Here is a 9,686-nt window from a genome sequence, read left to right on the forward strand (position 1 = left end):
TAATAACAACATGCATTCAAAACTGCAGTTAGTAGATGAAAATTCCTGCTTTAAATCCAATTTACTGAAGTGAAAATATTAGAGTTTGATCGTTATAAAGGACTGCAATGGATTCATGTCCAAAAAGTAGTTGACAAATGCTTGGATTTGAACCACATAAATTCAAAACATGAAAACCTAGAAAATATTGGAAACACACATCAATAGTAATACATACTAAATCCTGCTGACTCAGTAAGCTCCTTGTTTTTGTACAATTTCTAAGTGCTGCACAGTTGAAGAGTCGAAAGCAATGACCAATTAGAACAACCTTAGTGTTGCAAGTTGCAACATTGTACAAACATACAGAACCAATTATAGTACACTACAATCGCACAAACATACAGAACCAATTATAGTACACTACAATTAAAACTTTGTATTTAAACTACACAACAAATACATGCACACACACAAAAAAAAAAAAAAAAAACAACTTTAGCTTCGTATTCGTTCGGCTACCAGTTGATCAACTGTTTTTCTGAAACAAATCGCAAAGTCTTGCTTTAATATCCTCCACCCCATACTTAATATATTTCTCAGCATGCCCACGAAGTTCAGGAGCACTCTGAAATCTTTCAATGAACTTTCCATACGCTGGCAGCAATGTTTTCGCAATGGAATTTCTTATTTCTTCCTCGAGTTCTTCATCATAGATAAACCATGCCGATTGAGCGCTGCATATTTCCTCAAAGACCATGTTGAACGATTTCAAGTTATTTTTCATTGACTTTGCTACCACATTAGGCTGCATTGGTCCATTGTTGTCCAGCTTCAAAAGGTCCAACACCATATTCCATGAGCTTCTTTGATAGTTCTCGTGATGTTGCCAAACTTTTGCAGTGTATTTTTGGATCAGAACATCTCCTAAAATGGTTTCCAGTTCACAATTTTTGGTCTTTTGAACAATGTAGCGGCAATTATTCATCAAGAAAACATAGCACAAAGCAGGGTCAGAGTAAATTTTGGACTTGGCTTCCAAATTGATCTCTAATAGCTCCATAATCACACCCATCTTCACTGATAGAGAGGAAGAGGAATCCACTCTATCCTCATTTTTGGTATATCTTTTCAACGGATGCCCATACTCTTCATCAAACACTAGCTCCAATGTCTGGCGTGACCAACAAGCAATCTGGAGGTAGTTCATCATGTAACGGGCAATTGGGTGAACTGCACCACCAGAAAGTGGCCTATTTGCCGGATCTTGGCGAATTAGATTCTCCAACTCTACGAAAATGCCTCTGATTGCTTCCCCCAATCTCTTCCAAATCGTGGTTGCTTCGTTTTGCAGCGATCCACCAAACAAAGACTCAAACTCTGGAATTAGGTCACGTATTGTTTCAAACACGTCGAGGACACTAAACAACCGCTCTGGTGATCGGATTCCTAATGCGATGACATCAGCGAATTTCAGCAGCTGAAGTGTGGATTCCCTGCAAACATCCATGAAGGATAAATCAGCAGCAGAGGAGAACCCAAAGAAAATCCGATCGCATAGTCGCTGCTCAACAGGGAACAGTATCTTGAAAGCCACGTTTGAAGCCTTAATCCATCTTTGAATTTTGTCTCTGAAATCATCCCATGATACCTTGTTAATGCCCTCTAAGCTAAGCTTCTGCAACCCTAATCTCGAGAGGCTTTCCTCCAAACATCTCCTCCGGAAACAGATATAAACGTTGGAGAAATCCTTCTCAAACCCAGCGGCAACCATCAACTTCGCAGTTTGATGAAGATTTTCGATTGTTTCTGGTGGTAAGGAGTCGACCATGAGATTCAAATTTTCCTTTGGTCGAAGGACTCTTTCGAAATTAGGGTCAGAAACACTCAATTCAGAATCATCATTAAGGTATTCTTTCAATTGCTCCAAAAGCATTTCGATGAGATTTGAATTTTTCTGTTGAAGCACCTTCACACAATTATTGAGTTTTTCCAGTTGTAGTAAATGTGAATCGACTTCAATAACTACTATATTTTCTTCGCGGAGACTATCAGGATGTTCATTATCTATTACAACATTTATAAAAGATAATGAAGAACGAAGAATAATAATTAAGTAGCTGAAACCAAATCCAACGATGAATAATTGCAATTTAATTTTCGAGAGTTGCACAATTAAAAATCCTAGAAAAAAGTACATGAGATCAACTTCGAATCCGCACTGAATTTGACTTGATAAACTTACTGACATGATAGAAAAAGCAGCACATGAAATAAGGCTATATGCATCTGGTTTTCCATTCATTACTTTATCGAAGTAAAATGAATATATTGATGTGATTGTCAATACCAAAAATGCTGCGTGAGCTTTGAATCGAAGACTTCTCGAGTGTTGCCATATCTTTGCAAAAAAAACCATCAAGCTGATGATGAAGCTGAAAACACTGTAGAGGATTATCTTCAATAAATTCCAATTTCCAAATAGATAGTTGAAGGAAGAGCTTAGAGCATAACAAATCAATCCAACAACTGCTGAGGCAAAACCTACAAATCTCCACACTTTTGGCTGCATCACCCATCTCCAAATTTGGAATAGAATACTGGTCATGTTGGTCTCAAGAGTATAAAAAATGATTTCACAAATGGGGTGAGAATGAGAATCAAGGGACCAAAAGTCTTTATCATATCATCAGCTTTAACAATTCAATTCTGCTAAAATTTCGTGGCAAGGGACCAAACGTCTTTATCATATCATTAGCTTTAATAATTCAGATATTTTGGTCAGAAAAATTGTCCATAAATTATCTCCACGTGTTCACTCTTTTTTTTTTTTTTTTTGAAAGATCCACATGATCATTCTTGTTTAGTCGTATTTCTTATTTTGCTAACCGTATAAACTTTCATGTATTTTCAATTAATATTAGTTTTGCAGGAAGTCGTCCATTTTATGAGAAGATCAAAAAAGAAAAAGGGTATGTTGCTTTCAAACTTGACTTGGAGAAAGCTTTTGATAATGTGAATTGGGACTTCCTCAAGGCTATCCTTCAAGATTTTGGGTTCCCGGCCATCACTATCAATCTTATTATGCAATGTGTAACTTCATCCACTTTCTTTATCCTTTGGAATGGGAACAAGATGCCTCCGTTCAAGCCTACCCATGGTCTTAGATAAGGTGACCCGCTTTCTCCTTATCTTTTCATCATTTGTATGGAAAACTCTCCATTGCCATCAACAATGCTGTCCTCGAGGGAAACTGGGACCCGATTCACATAACTAATCCAGGGCCGAAGCTTTCTCACCTCCTTTTTGCAGACGAAGTCCTCCTCTTTTTGAAGACTAAAAAGTCTCAGCTTAGATATATCTCTGATCTCTTTGACCGGTTTAGTCGTGCTAGGTCTGAAGATAAATTTGTCCAAGTCTAGAGCTTTTTACTCTTCAAGTATCCCTCAAACTAAGATTAAGAAGCTAACATCTATCTCTGCTATTAGAAGCACTACTTCTATTGACAAGTACTTGAGCTTCCCTATTTTGAAAGGAAAAGCGAAGAAGAATGATTTTCATTTTATTATTGAGAAAATGAAATCTCGTCTTGCTTCTTGGAAAAATAAACTGTTAAACAAACCTAGAGGATTGACTCTTGCCTCCTTTGTTCTCTCCTCTCTTTCATCTTATTATATGCAAATTTGTTGGCTTCCTCAATCTATTTGTGATAGCATTTATCAAACAACAAGGAATTTCATACGGAAAGGTTCAAATTATCAAGGCATTCATCTGGTAGTTTGGAAAAAAATTACCCGTCCCAGGATTCATGGTGGCCTTGGAATCAGGACAGCCAGGGAAGCAAATACTTGTCTTCTTGGGAAGCTTGTTTGGGAGTTAATCCAATCATCTGACAAACTTTGGGTTAATATTCTCTCTAACAAATATGTGGCCGGTCATAACATCCTTCAAGCAAATAATAATTCGAGTATCTCTCCTATTTGGTCCTTAATTATCAAAGCTAAAAATGTCCTTGAAGGATACATTTGGCGTGCCAGGTCCAGTTCTTCGTCCTTTTGGTTTACCCAATGGATCTCTCTTGGTATTCTTGGGTCTCTTGTCCCTTATATTGACATACATGACTTGTATCTCACCATAAAAGATGTGCTCACCTCTAATGATCCCCACACGAATATTCTCTACACTCAGCTATTGTTAATGCAAAATATAAAATATTTGGTCAAAATCATTAATTAAGATTTCAACAAGCCATATGAGTTATTTCGACATGTTGCAAAGTGCAAAGGGATTTTGACCAAGAGCATACAGACTTCGACACACCTCAATTTCGACCAAGTGTTGCATGCATATGGTTTTTCGACCAAAGACAAGTAGAAATAATCTGAAGTTACAGTTGGAATGCAATAAGGCAAAGTGAAACGTGTAGCGAAAAACAAGGCTGAAGTATGGAAGTTATTTTCTAGTGTCTTAGGAAGTTATAGGAAATTGTTTCTACTTTTAATTTAGACTGTGGGATTTAGTGGTGGAACAAATGGTTGGTTTCTTGATTTCTGAAACTCTAACACCCACACACCAAGTTGGAAAACGGGTCCAGGGGCGGATGGAGAATTATTCCAACCACCCTTTACATTCCTGCAATTTAATATTACTTTGTTCAGGGCCGGCTCTAGACATAGGCCGAAGGTGCGACAACCTAGGACCCATGCCGGTAGGGGGCCCTAATTTTTTTTACAATGGGGGTGCATATAGAAATATTTGGTTTTTTGGGGGTGTATATAGCAAAGTTCACTGAAGGGCCTTAAACGTTGACATACTGAAAGGTTGGGCCAAAGCATATTTTTTGGCCCTTTTGGCGAGATTTGCTATATATACTCCAATATATCACAAAAATTTCTATATACACCCTCATAAAAAAATTTGCCAAAAACTTTATTATCTAAGAAATTATTGATATTTTTTGGGCTCTTTGTTTCTAATAATGTGCCTCACTAATATAAATTTTTTTATGATATTTATTATCCAAGAAATTGGGATAATTTTATAACGAAACAAACTATAATTTAGTTGAAAATGAGCCTACTAGAGAAATTAATTTTAATCTTGTCTTTCAAAGGTTCCAAAAAATTAAATTATATCATTATAGTAATGTCAACTTTCTTGAATTGATTAAAAGGATTGTAAAATTGAATTTGATGATGCAAAATCATGTGAGACGCATTCATGATCATCCGGTGTGAGACGCATTTAGGATCATGAGACACATTTAGTAATGTCAATTATTTTGGTGTTATTATTCTTGGGTGCTAAAATTTCAGCCTACTTTGCAGATGTTATTTTTCTCTACTTCTACGGTATTTTGTTTTGTTTTGATGTCTATGAAGTATTTGATTTACTTTCAGATGTTGCCTAAAAAACATTTATCTAGTAGTGAAAAGTGGAAAAAAACGAAATAAAGACCTAATAAAAACACAACAATGAGCTAAAAAAATTTATGATGTATTATGTAAAGGGCCCTTTTATCATATTATGCCTAAGGCCTATAAAACTCTAGGAACGACCCTGACTTTGTTCTTCCTTTATATTCCTTTTTCTTTTGCAATTTGCATTTCTTTTCATCTTTCTTTATTTTCCTTTCTTTTGAATATGCTCACTTGAGCATTTTTCTATTATGTTGTCATGAGACAACTTGTTATTAAAAGATGTTGGATGCAATTCTGACATAAAAAGGAACAATAATTTTGTTCTTAAAGAATGCATAAAGTGATATCATAAACCGCGAGACTTGAATGAACCCTTTAAAAAGACATTTATCCGATCCTAAACCATTGATGGATAATGAAGTTTACATTACAAAAAATCGGTATAAATAGCTATCTAATACAGTTTCTAATTACATAAACCTCATTCACTTGAATTTCAATGATACCGTCGAGGATGCAATCATCTGGAACAAAAAAAATGGTATTTATACTTCAAAAAGCGTTTACATATGACTTCTCAATAATGCCGACACAACTGATCACAACCTGCACCTTCACTCCTGGTCTTGGATTTGGAAGCTTCATCTTTCTGAAAAATATAAATTTCTTTTTTGGTTGGCTTGTCACAATGCGGTACTTACCTTATCTTTGTTAAACCACAAGAATATAGCTCCTTCTGCTACTTGTTCTCGTTGCGGTCTTCAAGACGAGACCTTTAAGACCGCAACTTTTCCCTCAAGATATGGCATCAATTAGGCTTCATTAATTCTAGGTTCTTCTCTCCTAACGATGCGCATGACTGGCTTAGAGAGGGTGTTAGGGGTTCTCGGGCAACCACTTTTTCAGCTGGAGTTTGGTGGACTTGGCGCCATCGTAACCTCATGTGTTTGGGAGGTGAAACTTGGTCTTTACACCGGCTTATTTGTAGCATAAAGCATTCGATTGAGGTAATAACAAACAGCTTTTCTCCCATTGCTCCTGTTACTATAGTTAATCGTTATGTCAATTGTAACAACAATAATCTCTCTTGTGCTATTCTGAATGTTGATGGTAGCTGCCATGGTACTCCTCTTAGAACAGGTTTTGGAGGGGTTCTGCATAATAATTCAGGTTTGTTTCTTGCGGGTTTTTCTGGTTTTCTCCCAAACTCGGATGATATTAAGCTAGCTGAACTTTCTGCCATTTATCATTGGCTGGTCATGGGTAAGGATTTGGGTTATACAGAGCTAGCTTATTATTCTGACTCTCTTGTTTTCATCAATCTTTTTAATGGCCCCGTTGAGAGATACCATGTTTATGTGGTCCACATTCAGAACATAAAACAATTGCATCTTCAAAGTAATATTACGGTTTCTCACACTTTCAGAGAGGGGAACCAATGCAGAGATTTCATGGCGAAGCTTGGAGCTTCATCTGATGATGATTTTGTACTTCATGACTCACCCCCTGCTGGTCTCTTTGGCCATATTAGAAGTGATGCCGCTGGCACCTTTTACCTTCGAGAGTAGTTAGCTTCTTGTAGCTTTTTTTTTTCCCTGTTTGCTTCCGTTAGCTTTGTAACAAAAAAGAGTGAAGATTCAATTTGGTTTCGGACAATCTCCTACAATAGACCCACTCTTTTTCTACGAAGGTTCATTTTAGCATCATTCACCTATTCTTTTGGGCAAATAGATCCAATTTTTGTGCTTTAGGAAACTGTAATTTAGATTTACAAGTTATTTCTTTATTTTAAATTTCTTAAATTTTCGGTCCTTTTTGGGTTTTCCCTCTTCTTCAATTGGTCATTTGTGATTTGTCTATGTTCTCTCACCTTGTCTTTCATGATTCACAATCATTTTGTTTCTATTTCCTTCTAATTTCTTCTAATCATGGAGGAGTTGTGTTGTTAAGAAAATTTATTAAATTGTTATTACTTTTCCAAATACACACCAGTGAATCAAGCTAGCTGCAAGGCTGCAACAATGCTTTCCTCCTCTGATGGCAAAAGTTTCCCAAATTGTTTATTGGAGAAGGCAAAATTCATGTTTTTCGATTCTTGAGATATTGGTCAAAATTTGAGGCATTTTCAGTTGAACCCTTAAAAAGAAGGTTGATTCAATGGACTTGTTAACTATGGGTGTCAAAAAGCACATGGAACTGTAATAAAAAATATGAAGCATCGTATCAATTTCATGGATTTCCATTTTTGCACTAGAACAGAAAGGGAGATGAGCTTGTTTGAAACACTTTCCAAAAACTCTTTTTTAGTTTTTAAAAACTTGAAAATTTAAAACTTGTTTGCTAAACTATTTTTAAAATTACAGTTTTGGAAACTGTTTTGAATTTTTTAGTCTTGGGACTAAAAAACTAAATCATGTAAAATGATAACTATTGTGAAAAGATGACTTGTATATTTCAAAAACTGAAAATAAAAACTATTTCAAACAGAAATCTGGAAAAATCAATTTCCTACCTTTTCATTGCAGGTAGCTTAAAAATAAACAAAAAATGTTGCGGGTAGCCTAGAAATTGAAATGAGAATAAAAGTGGAAAGAAAGAAGAGAATGGTGATTAATTATTAAGAAAGAGAATTAGTGGGACCAAAAACGTAGGAAATATAGAAATAAAAATGTAAAGTTGAAGGAAAAAAAAATGAAAGGGACTTCTAAGCCTTTGTCCCCAATATATAAATAAGAATTACATCATTTATCTATATAAAATCTACATGGTTGCTAAAAGTTGTAAAAGATGTATGACCTTGTATTATTATAACAATAAAACTTGTTGCAAGTTGTAACAATGAGTTGGTTCATATTGGTCATTGCTTTCAACACTTCAACTGTGCAGCTCTAATATAAATCACACACAAATTAAGAGGACTTTATAGAGAAAATCTATTGATTTTACACATATTGAAACAAAATTCCAATAGTTGCTGAGACTTTTTGTTGGGATAAAAATCCCTGTAGAGACTTGGACCTTAACCAAGCTTATCTAAAACATGAAAACCAAAACAAGGAAATTTTCCTAAGCATACCAAACATGGTTGGTTAGTACTAAATTCCTGGTCTTCGACACTATTATAGCTGCAGCAAATAATAACAACCTCGTTCAAATTGCAGTTAGTAGATGAAAATTGATGGACTCTGTTCTTGATTTTAGGCTTTAAATCCAATTTACTGAAGTGAAAATATTAAAGTTTGATCTTTATCAAGAACTGCAATGGATTCATGTCCAAAAAGTAGTTGACAAATGCTTGGATTGGAGCCAAATAAATTCAAAACATGAAAATCCTGTTGACTCAGTAAACTCCTTGTTTTTATACTATTTCTAAGTGATGCACAATTGAAGAGTCGAAAGCAATGAATTAAAACCACCTTAGTGTTGCAACAAGTGTTAATTGTACCTCAGATGGCCAACCGTTTCAAAAATCCTTTTAAGTCATCCTAATGATGCAAATCAAAACTTTTTATTTAAACTACACAACAAATACATGCACACAAAAAGAAAAAAAAACTTTAGCTTCGCTTTCGTTCGGCTACCAGTTGATCAACTGTTTTTCTGAAACAAGTTGCCAAGTCTTGCTTTAATATCCTCTGCCCCATACGCTTGCAGCAGCGTTTTCGCAATGGAATTTCTTATTTCTTCCTTAAGTTCCTCATCAAAGACAAACCATTCAGACTGAACGCTGCATATTTCCTCAAAGACCATGTTGAACGATTTCAAGTTATTTTTCATTAACTTTGCTACCTTATTAGGCTGCATTGGTCCATTGTTATCCAGCTTCAAAAAGTCCAACACTCCATGGCTTCTTTGATAGTTCTCATGATGTTGCCGAACTTTTGCAGTGTGTTTTTGGATCTGATCGTCTCCTAAAATGGTTCCCAGTTCATTATTTTCAGTCTTTCGAACAATGTAGCGGTAGTTATTCATCAAAAAAATATAGCACAAAGCAGGGTCTTAGTATATTTCGGACGTGACTTCCAAATTTCTCTCTAATATCTCTAGAGGAATGCTAATAACCATCGCTCAAACAGTCGCTTTTGACTACTCTCCCAACCATTGGGCCACGTGACTGACTTCTTAAAAACTTCAACCGGCTTACTGGCTGTACAGGTTTAGAAACACCATTTTTTTGTAAAATAAAAAAATAAAGAAAAAGCTATTCTTCTTCAACCGAATGGGTTCAAAGAGACACCAATGGAACTTTTCTTTGTCTTTCTCAAACACAGTACTAGATCTGAAAAG

The 9,686-nt window shown here is 35.5% G+C and overlaps 1 protein-coding gene and 2 pseudogenes across 2 annotated transcripts; 1 reads left to right on the top strand and 2 right to left on the bottom strand.

Moving 5' to 3' along the window:
* Positions 1-277: 277 nt before the first annotated feature.
* Positions 278-2,711, bottom strand: LOC146923403 (exocyst complex component EXO70B1 pseudogene; annotated as a pseudogene). Its single transcript, XR_015009709.1, has one exon. The product of XR_015009709.1 is annotated as an exocyst complex component EXO70B1 pseudogene (transcript).
* A 3,271-nt stretch (positions 2,712-5,982) lies between these two features.
* On the top strand, positions 5,983-6,967 carry LOC146923404 (uncharacterized). Its single transcript, XM_085711715.1, has 2 exons — positions 5,983-6,092; positions 6,232-6,967. The coding sequence occupies exons 1-2, from the start codon at positions 5,983-5,985 to the stop codon at positions 6,965-6,967; spliced, it is 846 nt and encodes a 281-aa protein (XP_085567841.1).
* Positions 6,968-8,987: 2,020 nt separating this feature from the next.
* Positions 8,988-9,371, bottom strand: LOC146923405 (exocyst complex component EXO70B1 pseudogene; annotated as a pseudogene).
* Between the last annotated feature and the right edge of the window lie 315 nt (positions 9,372-9,686).

Source organism: Medicago sativa, chromosome 5 (genome assembly GCF_051527215.1).
Source record: "Medicago sativa cultivar Bolivia chromosome 5, Bolivia_mono, whole genome shotgun sequence".
NCBI classification, from domain to species: Eukaryota; Viridiplantae; Streptophyta; class Magnoliopsida; order Fabales; family Fabaceae; genus Medicago; species Medicago sativa.

Excerpts from the sequence above, each read along its gene's own strand:
- LOC146923404 (XM_085711715.1), top strand. The coding sequence starts at position 5,983 with ATGCCGACACAACTGATCACAACCTGCACCTTCACTCCTGGTCTTGGA. Across the intron at positions 6,093-6,231 it reads GGTTGGCTTGTCACAATGCG|GTTCTTCTCTCCTAACGATG; the intron begins GTACTTACCTTA and ends CATTAATTCTAG.